Source organism: Tiliqua scincoides, chromosome 1 (assembly GCF_035046505.1).
Source record: "Tiliqua scincoides isolate rTilSci1 chromosome 1, rTilSci1.hap2, whole genome shotgun sequence".
NCBI classification, from domain to species: domain Eukaryota; kingdom Metazoa; phylum Chordata; class Lepidosauria; order Squamata; family Scincidae; genus Tiliqua; species Tiliqua scincoides.
Genome location: NC_089821.1, coordinates 34,128,742 through 34,154,446, shown reverse-complemented (window position 1 = coordinate 34,154,446; position 25,705 = coordinate 34,128,742). Strand labels below are relative to the sequence as shown.

Sequence of the window (25,705 nt, the reverse complement as noted above, 5' to 3'; positions counted from 1 at the left end):
TAAGGGAAAGTTTGTTCCCTTAGGGATGCATCAGTGTTGAAATTTGGTTAGGATTGGGCTATGAGTCAAGTGCAAGATGATAATGATGCAGGATCATAAAACTGTCTCACATATTAGACAAGAACTATTTTTACCATGTCATGGCCAAATTTAGACATTCTTAAATACAAAGAATGCTTTGCACTTCACAAATGCTGTACCTTGGGGCGGGGAGTGGCAACAGAAAGCCAACTGGCAAGAACAAGATGCAATCACCGATCTACCACCTGAAAACAAAATATTGCAGTAATTTTGGTCATTCCTATTCCAGCTCAGCACATCACAGCAATCCATTAGTTACATAAAATATTTACGCCAAATCTTTCCCTTCCCCTAAAAGAAGCATCCAAGATGACTTTTGGAAGAAAAGAAATTTAAGAGCAATATTTTTAAAACAAGGTAGCAAAAAAAAACGAAGAAAAAAACAGTACAACCAAGGGAACATAATGGGTGCAATCCTAACGAACTTTCCAGCACTGACTTAGCCGCACTGCAGCCCCCAAGGTAAGGTAAGGTAACAAACATGTCCTTAACTTGAGGAGGCCCCCATGACTATCTCCCCACTGTAGGATGCAATGCACACCACACTGGTACAGTTATGCCAGTGCTGGAAAGTTGGTTAGAATTTTGCCCAATATGGCACCCAAAAAACAAATAGAAACAAAAATGATACTTTAAAAATTAATGCTAGAAGACAAGGTTTCAACTGCTGCTGGAATGCAGCCAAAGAGGGAGTCCAGATGATTTGGAGTCGTGGGTGGTTCCACTGTCACGTCCTGCCATTTTCTTCCTACCAGCCATTTTCCTGGAGGCTCGTTACACCAGGCCTGCATCAGAAGACAGCAGCCACCAGAACTGAGATGGGGCGAGGACTGTTACCATCTCATCCTTGCTGCTGATTAGAGCTGCTGTGCAAGAAAGAAGAGGCAGCAACTAGGGGCCGCTTTGCCATCTGTGGCCATAAAGGGGAGGGGAAAAATGGGTGGTTCTTTTGTTTTAATTTCACAAAAACTGCTTTGGGTGGCTTCATCTTGATGGTGTACAAATAAACCAAATCAAAAAATATAGGGTGCAACTAGGGAAAATCCAGAAATTCTCTCAGCTGCATTAAAGGCTAGCTGCACACTTCCTTTTGGCATTGGTACATATTCTTCCTCATTAGATAATATGCATTCACTTAAAATTTTTCTTTGCTAAATTTCATTCTAGTTTTCAGTTCATTTTTCAGTTATCAAAATGTTTTAACCTCTTCCCTCTATAACATTTGCAGTTTCTCTTTGTTTTGTTCCATTGTCTTCTCCATATCTTTATTCAAAGCATTAGTAAAAATGTTGAATAGCATGGAACCAGGACAAGAATGCTAATTGATGCTTCCCTAGATTTTCACAGATGTCTAGTCATTTACAGGTAATGCACCCCAATCCAAAAGCCCCACACATGTGCAGAAGTTCTGATCCACACACATATTTTCCATATAGTCAAAGACGTTCCCAGTTACTTCAATAGTGGGCCAGTACCATGTGCAGATTCCCAATGCACATGCAAAGCGACCATTGATACAAGGTTAACTAATATAAGCCATCTGTGAAAGAACTTTGTGTGAGCAATGCAGTATACACAGGACTCAGTCGTTCCAGAACACTGTAGGTTTCCAATCAGCTGGTCACACTTTAAACCGGCAATGCCTACCATTGTAAGAATCACGTGGAACGGTGACAAAAATCACTTCTTTATATACTTTGGTAATCATGTGCCCTGCTATTTCTTCTGGTTTTCAGGATATCCGACAGCTCCTTCTTCATCCATCTGGTTTTCTTATGAGCCCTAGTTATCTTTCCTTTGCATCAACACCCTGAAGTTGTGGGTCTGATAAAATCTCTTTTTAGAACAACTGTTGGTTTAGACACGTTTTCCCTTCTTAGATTTTTTTTTTTATCCATAACAATCCCTCCAAATCCCTAGCTGAAATCTGCTGTTGAAAACAACAAAATCCTGTTTTTGTTCTGCTGCCTTTAACCCTTTTAAAACTTTGGTAGTGCAGTCATATTGCACACCAATTCTTCCTGATTCATAGCCTCAAAACCAAAACAACTGAGCCCCTTTTTTTCCTCCAAGTTTCTGATGCAAAACATTGTCTTTTTATGGACATTAACAGCTTAATTTCTAGGCATTCTGACCCCAATTCAGCAAGGCTATTTACACATATTTTTAAAAAATGCACGCATAGATTTACCTGTTCAGGACTCTGGCACACGTCTACTACTACTTCTATTAAAATAGCACCATCACTACGTGCTCTGTGTTTTACAAGGTGCAATAGGACTGGTTGCTGCCTCAAGGTGCTTACAATCCATATTTCAATACAGAGAAGACAACAGTTGAAGGGGAAGGTGGGTTAGATGGTGGAATAATTTCTGTTTACATAGTTACATGCACTTAAGTACAATTGCAGTAGGGTTACAGCAGGGTCTAAGGCAGCCATTTTCAACCACTGTGCCGTGGCACATTGGTGTGCCATGAATGGTCCCTAGGTGTGCCACGGGAGTTTGGTAGAAGGTTATTTATTAATAGGACCATTGGGGATATGAGTCCCCCACCAATAGCAAGGTATGCCTTATCAATTGTCCAAAAACTGATGGTGTGCCTTGACAATTTTAGTAGCTTGTCAGTGTGCCATGAGACAAAAAAGGTTGCAAATCACTGGTCTAAGGACTAGGAAGCTTTGCCAAATACAGTACTTAATAAAAAGGTGGATTTTGAAGAGAGATTTGACATGAGTAAGAAAACTGGTAACACAAGTATTTTAGGAAATGGTCCCAGGCACTTCGTAAGTAATGACCTTAATTTTACTGTTTTGTGAGACTAGTGGGCACTCTTCTACCTCACTGTCAGATGCTCCTGCATAATGTTATCTACTCTCTTGCCCTTCAAAGAGTGGTGGATGTCTGAACACATAGATGGCAATGATGTTGCTCTGTGTCCCATTGTCACCTCTTTCAGAAGAGACTGGGTAAACAAGCATAGATTTCAACACTGTCCAGTGCGATCCAAGGGCATGACACATCCAACACTCCCCTGCAGCTATGCATTACCAGGAACATCAGCAGAGTTGGCAAACTGTTCTCCTGGCAAGCTCATCCTCTGTTACTGATCTGCAGCCTGAGAAAACTCCTGGGTTCCTGGGAACACCTTTTGAAAAATCACTGATTGATCCATTTCTCCTGAAAGAGCAACTATTAAACATGTCTCATCATCACCATGAGCTTTTTATCTCCCTAATGTTAACATGGATACCTACCACAAATGTGTCACTCAGAATATTGCTTGCTGTTCTTTTTCAAACCAGCTCTCTACTCAACATACGTGGGAGTATTTTAGGTCATGGCAGCTATTGCACTATTACTTCAGTCTAACAATTTTCCCCCCATGTCTTAGGCTTTCCAAATAGTTTTACTTGCTTCCCACTGCCTGTTCTTTGTAAAGGTATTTAAAGATTATTGGCAATGCTCTTCACCCAGGTGCTGAGGATTTGGCCAGAGCTGTTCTGTTTTTAAATACTGCAATTTTCCTTTGACTTTTAAAGGTGCAAGAAAATGCAGAGAATGAATGCATGTGGAAGACTTGCTAAACTAATCTTTCTTTCCTGTTGCTATGACCACATCATCCTTCCCCACAAATGGAAAAATACCTGATGGTATAAAGTAAGTGCCAGACTGCTGCACATAAACACAGAGCTATTGGACAATCCAAACTTATGCAGAGTTTGTGTTCCTATGGAGGCATAATTATGAACTACAGTCTGTAATGGCCTTTACAGTGAGTGTTTCAGAACATTGGCTCTCAAACTTTTTAGAGGCCCAAGCAGTGGTCTCCAAACTGGAGACTGCTGTGCAGAGAAAAAGCTTTCCCTATTCTGAGCAGTGTTTATTGTTCCACCGTACTGCCACTTCTTTTTTCACCCAATCTGGGCATAGGAATGCCTGGTTGCGTTAGTTGCATAGGAATGCAATAGTTGTGTCTATTGCCCATCATTCCAGCAGGCTTTGTGCCAGGATTTTGGGGCAGATGCACCTGCCCAGAGCGTCCCTATGTCCAGATCAGGTGAAACAAGAAGTGGCAGTGTGGCAGAATGGTAAGCACTGTTCATGGAGTGGAGAGCTTTTGCTAAACACCAGATCTGGCCTGTGGGCCATGGTTTGTCAAGCCCTGCCATAGAGGCTGCTGCCAATTTATAAGTAAGTAAGTAAATAAATGCCAAGGGGTGTGGCTATAATGGTGATTGGGCAGCAGTGCTCCCCCCCCAGTAGCAGTGGCATATTGCCTAATCTGCCCTGTTAGTTTAACGATCCAACAAAAACTAGGGCATGACCCACTGGTGGGTCTTGGACTTCAGGGGCAGATTCAGTGTTGGGGGGGCATGAGTATTACCTTAACTGAAATGACTTGTAATTATCTTGTAAAACAAGATAAAATATTAATCATGAGTTTAAATTTGGAATTGGAACTTACATGATATAAATATAATCCTAAGCAATAATTATATTAAACAATTTATATAATCCTTATGAGACCCACCCTTTGCAGCTACATGGCCTGGGCTGTGTGGGCCTAGAAAGACTCTAGAGCCCAGGTCAACCAGGCAGATTGAACTGGGCTCCAGGTGGAAGTACGCTGCAGGGCCAGGACTCTAGAGCTCAGATCTACCTGCTGGGTGCACCTGAGCTCCCACCTGGTCTTTGAGCATCAATTAGACATGATCGCACTGTCGACGCCCCACCCAGTGGGTGTTCCCCTGGTACCCGACTTCACTCCTCATCCCAGTGGACAACCTTCCTTGCTAGTGTAACAGTTGGGGGGCATACATCCATGACCCCACCTTGGGTCCATCCCTGCTGGACCCACAGTTTGAGAACCACTGTTTTAGATACTTTGGCTTCCAGTTTCCTCTCTTGTCTCACACTCCTTGTTCCCTCACCTCAGAAGTTCACCTATTGTATGCCCCTTTGTCTTCTCTCTCCTTCTGCTATGCTGCTTCTTATGCACAGGACAATCCTACTCTATTTATTGACCCATTTCCCATCCTTCAAGTCACTCCTTAAAACCCAATTCCTTAACAAAGCCAACCACCCTAGCCTCTGCCTAGCTGCTTTCTCCCTATTTTCTTACTGGCCAACCCACTGCCATTACGCATTGCTAGTCTATAGTTTCTGTACGTCATTCTGGGATTCTTGCTCCAGTTTCAACATATAAATATCCTCTGATTCTGAAATCAAAGAAGATCCAACAATGTTTCTGGAGGAAAAATGTAAAATTTTAAGGCAAATAAGTTAGAAGGCATTAAACCCCAAAGCAACAAACCGCTTAAGTTGGAGTACTTACACTTACATAAGAACATAAGAACAGCCCCACTGGATCAGGCCATAGGCCCATCTAGTCCAGCTTCCTGTATCTCACAGCAGCCCACCAAATGCCCCAGGGAGCACACCAGATAACAAGAGACCTCATCCTGGTGCTCTCCCTTGCATCTGGCATTCTGACATAACCCATTTCTAAAATCAGGAGGTTGCGCATACACATCATGGCTTATACCCCATAATGGATTTTTCCTCCAGAAACTTTTCCAATCCCCTTTTAAAGGAGTCTAGGCTAGACACCATCACCACATCCTGTGGCAAGGAGTTCCACAGACCGACCACACACTGAGTAAAGAACCACACGCTGAGTAAAGCTGCAACCACACTTGCAGCCCAATCCTATGTATAGTTACTCAGAAGTACCGCAGCTACTCACCTATAAGGGGTATCTGCTAATTGGGTAAGAGGCACTTTTTCAAGTGGGTGCTCCTTTTTTTTTTTAGCAGGGGGAGAGTAACTAGCCCACCTCACCCCAGCACTGTCTGTTCTAGTGGCTGTCTGCTGGTATTCCTTGGCATCTTTTTAGATTGTGAGCCCTTTTGGGACAGGGAGTCATTTAGTTATTTGATTTTTCTCTGTAAACCGCTTTGTGAACTTTTAGTTGAAAAGCGGTATATAAATACTGTTAACAACAACAAGTCAATCTCACAGATAAGACGAGGGCAGGTTCTGAGCCCAAAACCATGGAATTTGCTATGACCCTCAAATAAGTCAGAGGTTTAACTTAGGGAGGTGTCTGACTATAATTTTGTCTGATTTTACCTGAGGCCAGATCCTGAAAAATGTCCAGTAATTGTTATCTAAGAACTGTACCATCTAATTAAAAAGTAAAAGATCATAAAATACATTTGTATTCAGTAGCTTTTTAAATTCTGGTCTCCACAACCTTTTTGTAAACACTATCAGAGTATTAAGTGCACTGTAAACCACTGAACTGTACACTGAGTGCAGAGGTAGAACCATTAAGGTAACCAAATCTTTCTTTAAAGTGCCTGATATTTTTAGAGTCTCTGACTTAACATAACATAACATTTAACACAACACTTTAAGAGCTGTTTGATGTGCTGGCTTCTTCACATTCTTCAAAGTCTGACTCGTTCTCTTCAGAATGTCCACATAACTGCTGGAACTGTTCTTCAGTGACATTATCCGCATAAATGTCCTCTATGTCACCATCAATTGAATCAGTATCAGATGCTGATTCATCTGTGCCTTCATAGATGGCATCATCTTCTGTGCCATCCATAGCATTACTGATTCCACATTTCAGGAATGCCTTCTTTACCATTTCTGGTGGAACTGCAGCCCATGCATCCTCTACCCATTTAACAACCAGATCAATGTCTGGTTTCAACAAGTTCCCTCCTTTGGTTAACTTGGCTTGACCAGAGCATAACCATTCCCTCCACATAGTGCGCATTCGGTCCTTAAATGGCTTGTTCAGACAGACATCCAGTGGCTTTAGAACTGATGTGAGGCCGCCTGGAATAACTGCTAATGTAGTGGCCATTCTTTTTGCTTCTTTCTTTATGTCCTCTGTTTTATGTGCACAGAACTGATCCCACACCAGTAGTGACGGGCATTTTCTTAGACCCGCACCTGGTCACCTACCCCGCACATCACGCAGCCACCATTTAGTCCCCTCTTCATCCATCCAGCCTTTAGGGTGGACACGTACAATTACTCCAGCTGGAATTTTTAAGTTCTTTGGCATAGTTTCCTTTTGAAAATTATCACTGGACGCAGCTTTGTGCCATCTGCCAGACAAGACAGGACAACAGTGAAGTGGGTTTTTTCATGACTGGTCATTTTCACAAGTACAGTCTTCTCACCAACACTTGTAACAGTTCTGTTACCAGGCAGATCAAAAGTCATTGGGGTTTCATCCATATTGCCAATGTTAGCTGCATCAAAGGCATTCTTTTGTCTCTGATTTATAATGAATTGGTGGAATGATGTCACCTTGTCATCCAGTTCTTTAGGCAGCTTCTGTGAGATCTTTGTCCGCTGGTGAAGGCAAAGTCCATATCGGTTCATGAACCGGGTGCATCAGCCAACAGATGCTACAAATTGTGCAATGCCTTTGGTCCCCGAATGTTTTTCGTCTTTGGCCAACTGAAGTGCCCATATCCAAATGCTGGAGCAAGTCACTATATAGCCATTTTGCCTGCATTTCATGACCCAGTCATTCAGATCCTTCTCCATGGCAGGAAAAAGTGAAGATGCAAAATGCATAGCTTTCTTAGACTGTGGCATTGCTTGCAGTTCAGTCTCTTTTTTTCTCTAGTCTTGAACAAGTTTTTCAGTTACGCCAAACTGCCTTGCAGCCACAGAATTATTGCTTTCCTTGGCATGTTTAATAACTTTTAGTTTGAAAGATGCCCTGTAAGAATCTCTCCTTTGGATACTAGAATTCATTTTTAGGACTGGAGTGGACAAAGTTGAACTGGTCTGGAGATGTCTAGTCACTAGGGACCTGGTTGCTCTGCTGGTCAGAACAGCTCCCAACTGGCCTCCTGTATCCTCTCTGCACAAGTTGCCAGAAAAATTCATTTCTCCCACGATGATGTTAGGAGTAAATCACTACAGTGAGAGGAGAGTGAGAGAAATGCTACTTGTGAGGAAGAGATGCAGCTTGCCCTTTCACACTAAGAACAAACACATGGAAGTGGGGGGGGGGAACAGATCTCTATACATACCAGAACAAAAACAGGGAGAAGGTGTGGGGAAGGGAAGATCTCTATATAGACATCACAGCAAGACCAGTGCAAAAGCCCTTGGAGCCTAATCCTATGTATGTCTACTCAGAAGTAAGTCCCATTATAGTCAATGGGGCTTACGCCCAGGAAAGTGTGGATAGGACTGTGGCCCAATGCCCCTCCTCTGAAAGGCAAAGGCTAAGCAGGGAGGGTCAATTTGGGGAGCTGCAGGCAACTGTGGCAAGGAAAAGGGACTTCAGCCAGCCCATTCTTAGGCTGGTAGCCTCAGCAGACTCGCTGGCTTCGTACCTGCTTGCCTGCCCCTGGCTCCCTCTCACTCCACCCAGACCTCCTCCAGGCTTTTCTGGTTGTCCAGTCAGCAGGCAGGGTAGACAAGGGACTTGATACCCAATCCTAGGTGTGTCTACTCAGAAGTAAGCCCCATAGTAGTCAACAGGGCTTACTCCTAGGTAAAGGAAGATTGGGTTGCAGCCTTCCTCTTGCTCACAGCAGGAGATGCAAAGCTGCTGCTCCTTTTTTTCCAACCCATGCCTCGAGAGCCAGACCCCTTTAACATCTGAAGCGTGAAGCAGGGCTGTGTTCTTGCACCAACCTCTTTTGGGATTTTCTTTGCTGTTCTGCTGAAGCATGCCTTTGGAACTACAACAGAAGGCATCTATCTCCAGACCAGATCAGATGGAAAGCTCTTCAACATCTCCAGACTGAGAGCAAAGTCCAGCTGAAATGTCTACATGACTTCCTCTTTGCCGACAATGCAGCTGTCACTACCCACTCTGCCAAAGATCTCCAGCAGCTCATGGATCGTTTTAGCAAGAGCTGCCAAGATTTTGGACTGACAATCAGCCTGAAAAAAAACACAGGTCATGGTTCAGGATGTGGACTCACCTCCCTGCATTACAATCTCTGCACACGAACTGGAGGTTGTCCATGACTTTGTGTACCTTGGCTCAACGATCTCCGACACTCTTTCTCTCGATACCGAGCTAAACAAACGCATCGGTAAAGCAGCTACCACATTTTCCAGACTCACAAAGAGAGTCTGGTCCAATAAGAAGCTGACGGAACATACCAAGATCCAGGTCTACAGAGCTTGCGTCTTGAGTACACTTCTGTAATGCAGCGAGTCATGGACTCTTTGCTCACAACAGGAGAGGAAACTGAACGCTTTCCACATGCGCTGCCTCCGACGCATTCTCGGCATCACCTGGCAGGACAAAGTTCCAAACAACACAGTCCTGGAACGAGCTGGAATCCCTAGCATGTATTCACTGCTGAAACAGAGACGCCTGCGTTGGCTCAGTCATGTCGTGAGAATGGATGATGGCTGGATCCCAAAGGATCTCCTCTATGGAGAACTCGTGCAAGGAAAGCGCCCTACAGGTAGACCACAGCTGCGATACAAGGACATCTGCAAGAGGGATCTGAAGGCCTTAGGAGTGGACCTCAACAGGTGGGAAACCCTGGCCTCTGAGCGGCCCACTTGGAGGCAGGCTGTGCAGCATGGCCTTTCCCAGTTTGAAGAGACACTTGGCCAACAGTCTGAGGTTAAGAGGCAAAGAAGGAAGGCCCATAGCCAGGGAGACAGACCAGGGACAGACTGCACTTGCTCCCGGTGTGGAAGGGATTGTCACTCCCAAATTGGCCTTTTCAGCCACACTAGACGCTGTTCCAGAACCACCTTTCAGAGCGTGATACCATAGTCTTTTGAGATTGAAGGTTGCCAACAACCAACAGTACACTGGCGTACAACTCCACCTCATGCCAACCCACATATGGCAAGAGGTGAAGGATCATGCCCAGCAGTACATCACCACACCCCCTCAGCTATGCCACTGTTGGCAAGGCAGTAGTGCACTGGAGTCTGACTCCACCTCATGCCGCCACCACATCCCCGGCAGCGCATCACTATGGTCACCACACCAGAAAACCGGTTTGGTGCCAGCTTTGTGGCTTCATCTTCTTTGCCCCCTCAGGAGGGCTGGGGGAACAGTCCCAAACACCCCCCCCCGAGCCCCCTCTGTGAGCCCCGGAGGGGAGCAGGCCCAGAAGGGACAGCTGTTCTGCTTTCAAGCGCGCTCTCGTAACAACTGACCAGGCGGCGCTGGGGCAGGGGCGTGCACACAGGTACCCGCCCAGTCTTGAACCTGCGGCTCCTGGGAGGAGCGGAGACTGGCTCAGGTTGTCCCTGCCGCGGTGCATTATGGGCCGCGCACAGTGGTGGGCTGGAGCTGCGGTGGATGCCGGGAAGGCACGGGAGGCGGCGACAGGATTCGGAGCCTACCATAGTCTTTTGAGACTGAAGGTTGCCAACAACAGCCTCAAAGCAGCTAGCAGCTGCTTCTCCCACGCCATGGGGCTACTCCCTGCCTCCTCTGGCCCCAAGCCTCAGCATAGCAGTTGAAAACTGCTCCTATAGAAACAAATGAGCCTGCTTTAGCAAGAAGGAAATTCTTCAGAGTTGAAAGGCTCTGCCCTCTGATTGACCCGGAGATAAGGCGAAGTGAGAATTGGAGCTTGATTGCTTGGCAAAAATTTCAGGGTAGGTCCCATTGGGGGTTTACTGCCAAGTAAGGGCCCAATCCTATGCATATATAACATACTCTAAGTAGACATGCAGAGGATTGGGCCCTTACTTGGCAGTAAACCCCCAATGGGACTTCTGAGTAACCAACTATGCATAAGTAAGTCCTATTTTGCATAAGTAAGTCTTCTTACTCCCATAAGAATATAGGCTCCACTGGATCAGACCAAAGGGCCATCTAGTTTGCCTTCCTGTATCTCACAGTGGCCCACCAGATGCCTCAGGGAATACATGAGACCTGCATCCTGGTGCCCTCCCTTGCATCTGGCATTCTGAGGTAGTCTGCTTCTAAAACCAGAAGGTTGCACATACCCATCACAGCTTGTATCCTGTGATGGACCTTTCCTCCCAGAAATCTGCCCAATCCCCTTTTAAAGGCATTTAGGCCAGATACCATCACCACATCCTGTGGCAAGAAGTTCCACAGACCCAGAAAAGTGCGTATAGGATTGCAGCCTAAGTGTAGCGTAATACTCATAACAATCCACCTTCCTTTTTCTTTAAAATAACTGCTTCTTCCAAGTCACAGGAGAAGGGCTGGAATAATTGTCAGGATGTGTTCCTGAACGCCTTTCAGAGATGGGGGGAACACAGTGGGAGTTATTTCTGAGCATAGAGTCACACTAGTAAACAAAACTTTAAAAACAATGACTGCTAAACAAAACCATGGAATTGCTTTAAGTAACTTGGAAAGAAAGGAGCTGGGACAACTGAAGGTTGCTCATTTAGTAACTGATTAACCCTCCCACCCCCATCCTGCTCTGTACCCTTCACAGAAATGTTAATCCCCTAGGACTCAGTGCTCAGAAGAAACTGCAGCCAGGGAGGGCTGGAGACTCGCAGGAGGCCTAGTATTGTTGGCAGCAGTGGTGCAGCTAATGAAAGTGTAGCCTTGTGCTGAGTGTGAATTAACGATGCCCTGGAAGTGATTGTTCTGCCAAATCCCAATTCAAGCTCTGCCTGGAGAATTATGCCCACATTTAGCTTATTATTATAATATTATTATTATTAACAGTATTTATATACCACTTTTCAACTAAAAGTTCACGAAGCGGCTTACAGAGAAAAATCAAATAATTAAATGGCTCGTCCCAAAAGGGCTCACAATCTAAAAAGATGCAAATGCCCCAGCAGACAGCCACTAAAACAGACAGTGCTGGGGTGAGATGGACCAGTTACTCTCCCCCTGCTAAAAAAAGGAGCACCCACTTGAAAAAGTGCCTCTTACCCAATTAGCAGGGGTTAATTAGCACCCCTTTTTTTACCCAAGAATGACCCTGGTTCTGCCCTGCACTCCTTCTGGATCCCACCTCCAGGGTAGCTTGCCTGTTCAACCTGCAGAGGTCCTCCTTCCTACCAGTAGCCTCCCACCACTACAGCAGCCCCTTGGTCCTCAGCAGGTCTTGGGCACAGCAGCCGCACACCAAACTCCAGTGTTTCCAGCAGTTTCCAAAGTCCATTCACCCATCAATTCCTCAGTCCACATCTCCCCTTCCTCAAGCTTTCCTCCTTCTGCTGCCCACAAACCCTTCCTGCCTCTGGTGCTCCTTATATCCCTGAGGACCCTATTGCCTTCAAGTGGCTGCAGCTGTGCAGCACACTCTGCTGGATGCCCAGGCCTTACCCTTAAAGGGGCCACTGCTGACACCACACCCTACCTCCTTGCCAGATCTACCGAGATTCCAATACAGTGATGTCACACCCAGACTTTTTTAAAAGTGAAAAATGGGGCAAGGTCATAGCTATGGCGCCTATCTGCTACCTGGGATCAAAGAAGATGTAGTCCCTCCCCCTCCACAACAAAATCAAATTAAGTAAATAAAAAGTTTTCTGATTAATTGGTCATAAATTCTGATACAATGCAGATATTCTAATGCGGTTTGTTTCAGTGCATTCAGAATTAAATTACCTTTCCAAGAAAATATCACATGATGGTACTAGGCATACATACCAAAGTTTTCACAATGAAAATGTTTTCTGGTAATTGGCCATAACTTTTGATAGAATAAACATATTCTATATTCGTACAGTTTGTTTCATTGCATTCGGCAGCAGCATATCTAGCTATTTGTGATTGGGGCAAATACCCCAGGCACTGAGTCTGTGTGCCAAGCCTCATTGAGGCTCCCAATGTAGTCAGAAACTGTGCTTTCGATCTTCTGGGAGTATAGTTGAAGTCCGCAGGGAAGCCTGAGAACACTTCCCTGGTCAGTCCTGGAGTTGCACAAGGCTCCATTTCACTGCGGTGAGTGGAGGGGCAGCTTCATGCACAGGTGGAGTGGCATCTCGCGGAGGGGCAGCATTGCAGACCTTTGCCCCGGACATGAGGCTGGGTGAGTCTGCCACTGGCATTCTGCATTAAATTACCTTTCCAATGAAATATAACACAATGGTATTATTCGTACATACCAGAGTTTTCACGATTTTGGCCACTAGTGTCAAGCTCAGTTGGTTGCCCCCCCAAAGCTTGTTGTCTGGTGCAGTTGCACCCCCTTAGCTATGCCACTATTGGCAGGGAGTAGTACAATGGAAATCCCAAACAAGGTTGGTGCAAGAACATAGCCCTGCTTCACGCCGCTTCGGATGTCAAAGGGGTCTGATGTGGAGCCATCGAAGACAACAGTGCCCTTCAGCAGCTCATGGATCGTTTTAGCAAGGCCTGCCAAGATTTTGGACTGACAATCAGCCTGAAGAAAACACAGGTCATGGTTCAGGATGTGGACTTCCCTCCCTGCATTACAATCTCTGCACATGAACTGGAGGTTGTCCATGACTTTGTGTACCTTGGCTCAACGATCTCCGACACTCTTTCTCTCGATACCGAGCTAAACAAACGCATCGGTAAAGCAGCTACCACATTTTCCAGACTCACAAAGAGAGTCTGGTCCAATAAGAAGCTGACGGAACATACCAAGATCCAGGTCTACAGAGCTTGCGTCTTGAGTACACTTCTGTACTGCAGCGAGTCATGGACTCTTTGCTCACAACAGGAGAGGAAACTGAACGCTTTCCACATACGCTGCCTCCGACGCATTCTCAGCATCACCTGGCAGGACAAAGTTCCAAACAACACAGTCCTGGAACGTGCTGGAATCCCTAGCATGTATGCACTGCTGAAACAGAGACGCCTATGTTGGCTCAGTCATGTCGTGAGAATGGATGATGGCTGGATCCCAAAGGATCTCCTCTATGGAGAATTCGTGCAAGGAAAGCGCCCTACAGGTAGACCACAGCTGCGATACAAGGACATCTGCAAGAGGGATCTGAAGGCCTTAGGAGTGGACCTCAACAGGTGGGAAACCCTGGCCTCTGAGCGGCCCACTTGGAGGCAGGCTGTGCAGCATGGCCTTTCCCAGTTTGAAGAGACACTTGGCCAACAGTCTGAGGCAAAGAGGCAAAGAAGGAAGGCCCATAGCCAGGGAGACAGACCAGGGACAGACTGCACTTGCTCCCGGTGTGGAAGGGATTGTCACTCCCAAATTGGCCTTTTCAGCCACACTAGACGCTGTTCCAGAACCACCTTTCAGAGCGTGATACCATAGTCTTTCGAGACTGAAGGTTGCCAACAACCAACAGTACACTGGCGTACAACTCCACCTCATGCCAACCCACATATGGCAAGAGGTGACGGATCATGCCCAGCAGTACATCACCACACCCCCTCAGCTATGCCACTGTTGGCAAGGCAGTAGTGCGCTGGAGTCTGACTCCACCTCATGCCGCCACCACATCCCCGGCAGCGCATCACTATGGTCACCACACCAGAAAACCGGTTTGGTGCCAGCTTTGTGGCTTCATCTTCTTTGCCCCCTCAGGAGGGCTGGGGGAACAGTCCCAAACACCCCCCCCCCCCCGAGCCCCCTCTGTGAGCCCCGGAGGGGAGCAGGCCCAGAAGGGACAGCTGTTCTGCTTTCAAGCGCGCTCTCCTGCCAACTGACCAGGCGGCGCTGGGGCAGGGGCGCGCACGCAGGTACCCGCCCAGTCTCGAACCTGCGGCTCCTGGGAGGAGCGGAGACTGGCTCAGGTTGTCCCTGCCGCGGTGCATTATGGGCCGCGCACAGTGGTGGGCTGGAGCTGCGGTGGATGCCGGGAAGGCACGGGAGGCGGCGACGGGATTCGGAGCGGCGTCGGAGGCTGCGCGCCGGGCTGACGCGACGGCTAGACTCGCTCCGCGTCCCCCCAGCACCACGACCGGGCCCGGCCGCTGCCGCCAGAGGGGGAGTGCCCGCCGACCCGAGGAGGCGGAGCGAACGGGGCTGAACCGGGCAGGCTGAGCCTGCGGGAGAAGCGGGCAGTGGAGCTCGCCCTCGCCGAGGCCTCCGCTGAGGGAGCTCCGCGTCTTCTTCCGAGAAGAGGAAGCTCCAGGCGCCCACCTGCGGCTCCCACCCCGCAGGCTGCTCGGCCCTTCCCCTCCTGCGCCCTCAGCACCAGGGAGGCGGCTGGGGGTGCGGCGTCGTTGGACCCCTTCGGTGTGTGGAGGAGGGAGAGGGGACGGCGGGCACCGCCTCTGTCGCCCCCTGAAGCCTCCCCCCCTCAGCCTCCCCTCCCCGCCTTAGCAGGGGTTGTCAATGCGCCAGAGGAGACCCAGGAAGCTGAAGGAAGGGGACTCGGCGCTGCCCACCAGGAAGAGGAAAAAGAGCAGTGTCCCCCTCAAAGAAGGTCCATAGCCTCAGCTTCTCCCCCAGCAGGAAGAAACAGCAGTGCCCCCTTCTCTGCTGGAAGCGCTGCCTCAACCTGTAGCCAGGAGGAGGTGAAAGAGCAGTGCCCCCCTTCTGGAAGAAGATCCACAGCCACAACTTCTCCCCAGGAGGGGGAAAGAAGAGCAGCGCCCCCCTTCTGAAAGAAGGTCCATTACCTCAGCATCTCTCCAGGAGGGGGTCAAAGAGCTGCCCCCCTTCTCTTCTGGAAGGAGATCCACAGCCTCAACTTTAACGCAGACTGAGACAAAAGAGCAGTGCCCCTCTTCTCTTCTGGAAGAACATCCATAACCTCAACTTTCCCCCAGGAGCAGGTAAAAGAGCAGTGCCCCCCTTCTGGAAGAAGATCCACGTCCTCAACTTTTACCCAGGTGGAGGAAAAACAGCAGTGCATCCCAGTTCTTCTGAAAGAAGATCCACAACCTTTTCCCCATCTTTGCTTTTTCTAAAAGAAATGTAATAGTGCTGTTGTTGTTGACTGGCCTAGAAGCAGTAAACATGGTTGATCTTCCTTTTGTTTGTTTGTTTTGCACATGCTTATCCCAATCTGGCTATTAAAAGAACTGTGGACCAGGCGAGAAAGAGAGCTGAAGTCTGGTTGGTTGGTTTGTTTATCCATTTTTCTACGCTGGAGACTAGTTGCTTCTCCTCTTGGACCATCTCCATTTCTCAGCAAGCTTATTTATCTCCTCCTGTGTGTGTCTCACTCAATTCGGGGGATTATTTAATGAATGGATACAGTAGTCCACATGGATGGCTGCCTCTGTGCTGTTTGAAAAGTGTTTGGAAATTATCATGCAGCGTTTCTGAAAAGAGCTGATATCTCTGGGAAAACTTTTAGCCTGTGGCAAAAGTCATTTTGTTTAATCAAACAAGGTAAATGAAAACTGGTGGATTATAAAAAGATTTTGGTTTGTAGCTACAAAATACAAAAGTTTAATGGGGAAAAAGTAACTTCCATTCTGAGTCTGTTGGGTAAATCCTGATGCTGCCTCTATGTTTAAAATTAAGTATTAAGTTCATTTTCATTATAATCATAAACATATGAATAGAGGAATTGATCCCATTATACAACCCTTGAAAAAATTGCTTACTTATGTTTAACTTGAATCATTATGAACTTCTAAAGACAAGTAACGACTAGAATTATTTAATTGGGCTGGTTTTTAATAGAAAATTTTATAGTTTGTTTAGGGGAACTGTCCATTTTTTCAGGGTATTAAATGTGTTTGTAATGCTGTACTAAAACTTACAAATCCATATTCACCTTACTTCAGTTTAGTGAATGAGCTTTTGTCATAACCTGTAAGTAAAAGTAGTTTGTCCTAGGATCTAAGGTTTCAGTGGCTTTTTCTCACCACTTTCTGGAGTATTAACAGTATTTAAATACTGCTTTTCAACAAAAAGTTCACAAAGCAGCTTATAGAAAAAAATCAAATGACTAATCCCTGCCCCTTATGGGCTCACAATCTAAAAAGATGCAAAAGAACACCAGCAGACAGCCACTAGAAAAGGCAACTGCTGGGGTGAAGAGGGCCAGTTACTCTCCCTCTGCTAAATAAAAGAGGAGCACCCACTTGAAAAAGTGCCTCTTACGCAGTGAGCAGAATGGGGTGGCATCCTGGGATGTGTTGCAGTACTGTGATGCTTTTGATATCCTGCTCTTTTATGAGTACAGTATTTTTTTTTTACCCTGTACTTCCAGAATCCTCTTGTAATAATTGGCTGCATCTAGTGGCAAAAATGCCCTAGTGTTAATTTTGTTGTAGAAGGCTTGTGTGGCTAACTGGATGTAGGGTATAATAACTAATTTGCTTCCATGCTGATAGAGTACAGTTTTAAGAGTGTGAGGATGCCTTTTTCTTCCAAATATAGTAACAAACCCTGCTGCTGCTGTTATGTTATTAGCTTATATGCTTCCTGTTAACAGGACTCTGTTTTTAGTACTTTTGAGTCTAGCACCACATGTAGCATCACATCTGTGTACTTTGAGTTAACAAATTTCATTGTCTGCCCTGTGGTTCTATACTCACAATTACTAATGCAGATTTCAGTTCCTTGTCTGACTCATAAACAAGTGGAAAGGATAGAAAAAAGGCATCCTACTCTCTTAATAACTTTCATTGTAACCATGGCAGTTTAGTTAAAGTGTGTTAAAAAGTAACGAATCCATGTTAAGTGATCTTGAGTAGAAGATCCTAGAGGCAATTGGCTTTTTGAGTGTTAAAGAAGAAAATCTCTCGCTATGCTACAAGTGTGCAGTTTTGAAAGAAACTAAAATCTTAAGTAGGTGAGAGGTGCCACAAACTCTTCTTTGGTTTAAAGTTAGATTTAAGTTGTAAAGGCACTGATTACCCTCTAATACTAAAGGTGCACATTCAGATAAACTGCTGAAGATTTGGGGAACTGCTTTGCAATTTTCCTTTGCTTGTATTTGTATTCTTTGTCTTTTTAATGATATAAGTAAAAAGTCTTAAACTTCATTTCAAGATGATGTGTGAGGTGATGCCAACCATAAGTGAGGCAGAGATTCCCTCAGGGGGAAGTGGAAGCCATGGTTCTGGCTCCCCCCTACAGTCGGATGCTGATTCCCATTTTGAGCAACTAATGGTATCCATGCTGGAAGAACGAGATCGACTCCTGGACACACTACGAGAGACTCAAGAGACACTAGCATTAACCCAGGGAAAACTGCATGAAGTTGGCCATGAAAGGGATTCTCTACAACGACAGCTAAATACTGCACTTCCTCAGGTATGCTTTATTTAAACAGGCATTACAGTATTTTCTCACAATGATCTTTTGTTCATTTTCTTCAGAAATGTAGAGGAAATTAAATAATTGAGAGAACTTGTATGATATTTAATCTACACTGACTTCTTTTTTGCTTGGTGAAATCTTCTAGGGAATATGAAGCAAAATGTTTATAATTAGTGACAAAATATAGAAGGTTACTTCATGTAATGCTGTTATTACACCCTAAACCAATGGTTCACAAACTTTTAGCACTGGGACCCACTTGTTAGAATGAGAATCTGTCAGGACCCACCAGAAGTGGTGTCATGACCAGAAGTGACATCATCAAGCAGGAAAATTTTTAATAATTCTAGGCTGCAATCCTACCCACATGTACCCAGGAGTAAGCCCCATTGACTATCATTGTTGAAAGCGTAAACAGAGTAGCCTGTTAAAAGTGGAGATCTGCGGCATTTCCCCAAATGCAGTCACATAGCATAGTAGCATCAAGTTTAATATATTAAAAATAAAATATTGAAATGAATGGGGATCAACCTGAAATTGGTTTCCAACCCACAGTTTGAGAAACACTGCCCTAAACCAAGACATCTCAGACCTTTACACAATTAGCTTTTTAGCACAGTTAGCAATAGCATTAGGTAGATGTTTAATCTTTCTCTTGAAGTGATAACTAACTGTAGTGGATAACATGATTTAAAGCCTGTAGAAACATTCATATACGTTCATCCTTTTAGTTACAATGAAGTACTGTACAGGTCCAACCTTGTTATGCATGGATTTTTTATACACAGATTTGACTCAACACAAATGGCCACTGCAAATGAGAAGGAATGTGCTGATTGTTGCTGAAGGGAAAAAATGCCTCTCTTTAAAATCACTGTTTAAAAAAAACAAACTGCTTTTCTTAGTGTTGTAGAGAGACAGTCATGCAAGCGATCATTCCATTCTTCAGCTGAGCCAGGCATAGGCAGGGGGTCCTTTGCATTTCTGTTTGCTTACTGCCTCTTTACAAAAGTAGGATAAGCTATTTTTAAACCACAATTGTAAAGGGATGCACTTTTAATTTTTTTAAACTGCTTCATTTAACACTTTATGATATTAGCAGGGAGTCCCAGAATCAAACCCCTACGGATGTCAAGGCACGACCTTATTCCATTAGGAGCAATGAAGGGGCAAGAAACCTGGAAGTAGCTCTTTGAATCTATTTTTCCACCTTTTTTTAAATAATAATCCACTGATTTTTTTTTTATTAATTATCCACTGATTTTTTTTAATCCACTAGGGGTTTTGGAATGGAACCCCAGCAGATAATGAGGGAAGTACTGTATTGTAAAAATGGACAAAATGGATGTGCCATTAAAGATGGAAGAAGTTTATTCACACAATTTAATAATTTCAAAAATTGAGTTAAGTATGTAAAGAATCTGATCATCAAAGCCATATCAGTAGGAACTGCAGTTTAAGAAAACCTTTCAATAAAAGAGTAAGGTTACAGTCCTATACTGTACACACTTCTCTGGGAGTGAGTTCCTTTGAATTCAGTGATATTTCTTAGTACATGAGCATAGGATAGCACTAGGAATGTAACTCCACTGTTGGCAGGATGGGGAGGGCATAGGAAACTGACATAATTAGACCAGGATTCTCCAAACCCCAGCCCACAGGTTGGATCCAAGGTTTGGAAAAAGCCCTCACCCCCATGAGCGGCACTTATCATTCCACCATGTCGTTGCTTCTTTCCCCCTTGATCGCTGCACGGGGATGTTCCAGGCAGTCATGTCTGCCTGGACATCCCGCTGGGACGCTGGGCAATATATGTGACTGACCAAAGTGTCCCTGTGCAGCAACTGAGGGGGAAAAGAGCAGCGCCATGGTGGAATGGTAAGCGCAAGTTGGGTTGGAGAGGGCTTTTCCTGGATGTAGCAGTCTCCAGTTTGGAGACCGCTGAATTAGACTGAAAGCTTGACCAAAATCTTTTGGTCAAATTAAGTCAGTATTGTCTATACTGGTCGGCAGTCTCCGTGATTTCAGACAGGATTCTTTCCCAACTCTGCCTGGGAATGCTGGGATTCAGTCTTAGACCTTCTGCATGCAAAGCATGTGCATTACCACTGAGCTACAGACCTTTCTAGCAGGACAGAAACGGCAGAGGTAGCAGTTATAGTGATTGGAATGATGGCATATACATTTTTATAAATAAATAAAATACTGCTCCTCTGTTTCCTTATGAACCTAGTAATGTACAAAGAGCCCTGACAATCAAACCAAAGGTCTCCAGCAAGTCCAGTATCCTACTTCCCACCGTGGCCAATCAGATGTCTTTGGAAACCCATAAACAAGACATGAGGGCGGCAATAGCACTACTGTCCTGGTGTTGCTCTCCAGCATTTAATATTAAAGACGTATTGCCTCAGGACCTGAAGGTAGTATATAGCCATAGAGAAGCATTCACAGTTTCCCTTCCTCCAGACAAAGAACTTTTTCTGGAGCAGGGGTGTCCAAAGTTTTTGGCAGGAGGGCCACATCGTCTCTCTGTGACTGTGTCAGGGGCTGGGGGAAAAAAGAATTAATTTACATTTAAAATTTGAATAAATTTGCATAAGTTTACATAAATGAATATATTAAAGATGAACTGGTATGAATGAATGAAGTTCTTGCAATGGCTCAAGGCCTATAAAAGGCCTTGCACAAAGCAAGGCTGGCCTCTCCTTTGCTGCTGCTACTGCATCACAGACATGAAACAACAAGCAGCCATACCCCTAATTCATTGGTTCCCAAACTCTGCCTTGCTGTCTGAGGGCATTGCAGCAAACTCACAGCTTCCATCCTTTGGCTTTGCATACCCTTCCTCCTCACTTCCTGATTTTAATGACAGTTTCCCTTATTTTGAGTAAAGCCCAAGTCTACTCATTGGGGCTTCTCGAGTCTGCGCCAGCTATTTCACCAGCTTCTGAGGTGACACAGTTGATAGGGTTACCACCTGTTTGCAACATCCAGCGCCGAGAGCAGCACAGGATTGGGCTATTAGTTGTTTTTCAGCAAAATAGTATGTCCAACTAATGCTAGATTATAGATCTATAATGTGTTCTATCTTAATTGCTTCGTTATCAATTGCTTTTGAAATGCGGTGCTATGGTTAACTGTTTCGATCTCCTGTGCTGCCTCATCGTTGGGTCTCTTCAGAATAGTTGCTTTTGCTTAAGTACAGGATGTCTCAATAAAACATACACACACTTTACTGTCAAACTTATGCTACAATTAATACTGTATACTGTACTACTATATCACGCATATTGCATATCGTGTACACAGAAGCAGTTGCTTAATCCAGTTAATTAATTAATTAGTTAATGAGTTAGAACAAGTACTTGAAATGTTCCTCATTAGTGTGTATATACCACTGACATTTGCAGACATCCACCAATGTGTGTGCTGGGATGGTCCACACATCTCTTCAAATGTTTCCCTTAGATCAGGGTTTCTCAACCTGTGAGTTGCGACCCACTTGGTGGATCACGACCTGATTGTTAGTGGGTTGTGAAACTTTGCCTGATAAGCTGATAGCTGAGAAGGCAAACGCATGGAGCCCTATGGAAAGTGAAACTCAGCCATATCGCATGTTTACCTGTGAGTAAGTGAACTTGCCTTAGTCCATTGGAAAGAGTAGGAGGAAAGGAATCTAGCGACATCAGAATGGTCCTGTTTTGATGAATGCAGCTCCCAAAAACACGTGAGAAGGAAGTCCCTCCTCCTGAGCTGACGAATGTATTGAGCCCTATGGAAAGTGAAACTAAGCTACACATTCACGTTTACTCACAAGTAAGCAAACATGCCTTGGCTTGTGATCAGGTCAGGCAAAGACAAGTGCAAGACCACTGGAATGGTCCTGATGAAAGTGGAGCTCATCAAATGCTCCAGAAGGCAGCCCCTCCACCATAAAAAGAATAAAACAGAAGCTTGAGCCTGATAAGGTGAATTTTTTTTTTAGACCTGTAAAGCTAGGTGGGTCCTTATAGTGATACGGTTTAAATATAAGAACTTAAATTGACTGTGCACTGGGTAGGGCTGAAAATCTTACTGAATTTTTTGCGGGGGATGGGTGGGTGGTGGTGGTGTTGCAGGCAGGCTACAGAGAAAATTCACTTGGTGGAACAGGGCTGGCTTCCCCTTATTTACTAGTTTTAGTTTAATTATTTTAATTTGTTTGATGTCACCTCCGGCCATGACTTCACTTCCGGTGGGTCCCAGACAGATTGTCATTCAAAGTGGGTCCTGGTGCTAAAAGGTTGAGAACCACTGCCTTAGATGTTCAATTGTTGCTAGTTTTCTACAGTGAACTCCTTAAAATGTCTTTATGTTTTTTGACACCCTGTAGTGACATGTGTCATGAACTTTAGTAGAATACAGAGTCTGTGGAGAAAAGCTTCTAATATATTTGGTAGTGGGCTTAAAGGAGAATACCGCGTTCATTAGCTTTGTTTTGAATTGTTTTAGAAGTGGAGCTTAAGGTTATCTTTAGTAACATTTTCATTTTTAAAAAGGAGAGCCTCTCAAAAAGGGACATTTTCAGTTTAACCTCACCTTGAGCTGTGTTTCGATGTAAAGCTGAGAGAGTGAATTTTAATGACACAAGCAAGCCATAAAAGCCATGCTGCTGTCATGTACTTCAGGGCCCTGGGCACAAACTGCCAGAGGTCCTGTGTGTGTGCCTCTGGCTCACTTAGGCTGCAATGGAGCAGGTAAGGTGGTGGTGATGGAGGATCAGGGCAGGGAGCAGTCCAGACCAGAGAAGGTTTGGAGATGGGAGTATATCCGAGGCAGCAGCGCACACCAAGATCCTGACCCAACTTGCCAACTCAGTAGCTGGTGTAGGTCCAAGGAAACCCAGTGGTTGTCTAGCAGCTTATGGGAAGGCAAGTAAAAATGAGTTATTTGCCCCTCTCAGGTGGTCTGGTTCTCCCCCCCCCCCAATATCATGCAGCATGTGCTCTGTCACAATTGTGCGTCCCACAGGCTGGTGGGAGATTGGATTGGGTTATCTGTTAATTCTGTGTGAGAAAAATGTTAAGAAAAATCCAAAAAAGGAAAGAACACTGAAGAGAAACTCAACAACTTTTGTACACTCTGAATTACATGCATCAAAGCAAATACAAGTTGTGGCGGACAATACATTCTCATTTCATTTTTCATTTTCGGTTTCACTGATATCTTGTCTTGGAAATTATACCTTGCTACAATGGATTTTGAAAAGATGAGAAATTAATTTGAGAAAAGTTGGAGACTGCAATACTGCAGGGCTGCTCATAATTACGTGCACTTAAGTTGTCCTCAAGATGAGTCCAACTTGCAGTTAATGAAATGCACAAATAGCTTTTCTAGATTGTAGACTTGCATCTTAAACCCTGGCTGATGGGTTTTGAGTTTGTAGTACTTGACTGAAGCATGAGGGCCTGAATTATCTGGTTGTGGCTTGTGATACTTCTGCCTGCACTTCCTGCACTGTGCTTCTGCTTATTGGATTGAAGAGGAGGCAAAATACGGAAGTGGGGAGCTTATACTGTATATGCACTCTAGTGCATGCTTGCGTAGCACTGTTCTGAAGTATTACATCTATAACTATATTCAATACTCAAAGAGTAGTATATTCAATTAACATCAATGGGATTTAATTAATGTAGAGCAGGGGTGTCCAAATTTTTTGGCAGGAGGGCCACATCATCACTCTGACACTGTGTTGGGGGCCGGGGAAAGAAAAAAATTAATAGCTCAAGGCCTATAAAAGGCCTTGCACAAAGGCCTTTGCTGCTGCATCACAGATGTGAAACAGCAAGCAGTGGAGGGAGTCCTCGTCCCATAGCTCACATGAGAGGTTGAACACTTGCCCTCACACTGAGAGCAATTGTGTTGCGCCAGTGTGGACTCTAGCAAGTCTCTGGGGGCCAGAGGCTCATTGGAGACTAGGGGGCTCCCTGTGGGCTGGATTGGGAGTCCCCGAGGGCCACAAGTGGCCCCTGGGCCAGGGTTTGGGCACCCCTGATGTACAGCACTGAAGAGTAATGTGTTAATCTTGAGTGATACAGCAAAGTGAGTCCAAGCCCCAGGTGACCCAGAAGGGTGACAAATCTTAGGGGTTTCTAATATAACCTTTTATATAACTGGAGACTTTTGGGGAAATGCATTTGTGTTAGTTTTACTTTTTGTATGTTGGCCTTTGCGATAACATTTGGTGCATGTGGAATTGTCACATGTTCTGATTAGACAAACTTTCTCTTGCCTTCTGACTATAGCTAAAGTTCAGGTCAGTTCTTATTGTTTAGTAGGTAGTATAGAAACTTCATTTGTGTTCTGCATGACCTCAGCATTTTTACTGTGAATGTAGTCAAAATGTTGACAAAATGATCTGGTTTTTGGCTTGATCCAGATCCTAAATGTACTTCAGAGACCAGGCTATAAGAAGAACATTAAGATCTGTCAGGACTCTGCTACTGAAAAGGCTACATCTCCAGTTGCCACTTTCTTAACTCCCAAAACTGGAGGCATTTGGAACAGGGCCTCTAAAGATGATCTTAACTGTTGTTTTTTTTAATGCTTGAAGGAAGACAAGAGTTCAAATACTTTTTGTGAATATTTATTGCCCATTTCTTACTGACTTTTCTTATATTGAAAGCAACCTGAATAAAAACGTTGACTGGTGAATCAACGTCACCTGTATTTAATTTTAATTTGGAGCATGGCCACACTCAGTATGCTGCCTAATTATAATAGTTGCTGTTAATCAGGTGTTGGTTTGTTTAATACCTGGGGGGGGGGGGAAGTGACACTTGAAGGATACCTGAGGCAACTTATTTAATTTTGGTGCTCAGCTGAGCTATATAATCGAGCTTTTACCTACTTTCATGATCACAAATATAAACTAATGTCTGTGTGCAGTATGAAAAAGCTTGAACAAGAAAAGAGAATTTTTGCTGGTAACTGAAACACTTAAAACTATCCATGTGCTATTGAAATTAAATAGTACAAATCTAATGAGTATTTTGGGAAAAAAATGTTAGAGAAATAGATTAGACATTTTGGGTGTTTCTATTGATTTTTGGTCACTACATGAAATCTGTAGCCTAAAATAGCTAAGGGAGTGGTTCCACAGCTTTATCTTCCAACACTAAATAGATTTTATTAATCTATAACACATGTACAAGCTGACTGTGCTTACAAATGAGTAACAGCTAAATAATTATGTGTGACCTCCTAGATGTACAATGACTAAAATATCTTTTGGAATTGGTGTTGGTTTAATTTGAAGAGGCACATAAAGAGTTCCACACATTTTATAGTCTTGCAGTTGGAGAATCACAGGATGAGTAAAGACGAAGATTAAGTTGTTATAGAACAAGTTGAAATAACTGTTATGTGGCTAATTATAGTGGTTTAGTTTGTGACAAATAGTGTGAACTCTGTCGAGAAGAATGCTACAGTTTTTAAAGGGTTTCATGCTGGTCT

At 44.6% G+C, this 25,705-nt stretch overlaps 1 protein-coding gene across 4 annotated transcripts in view; it reads left to right on the top strand.

Moving 5' to 3' along the window:
- The first annotated feature begins 14,858 nt into the window (after positions 1-14,858).
- PPFIA1 (PTPRF interacting protein alpha 1) overlaps positions 14,859-25,705 on the top strand; it is a 72,136-nt gene continuing 61,289 nt past the window's right edge. For all 4 annotated transcript variants that reach the window (XM_066636605.1, XM_066636596.1, XM_066636587.1 and 1 more), the window contains exons 1-2: positions 14,859-16,327; positions 17,942-18,205. In XM_066636605.1, the coding sequence (XP_066492702.1) occupies positions 17,942-18,205 (264 nt within the window). In that variant the 5' untranslated portion in view covers positions 14,859-16,327. The remainder of the gene's footprint in view (positions 16,328-17,941; positions 18,206-25,705) is intronic.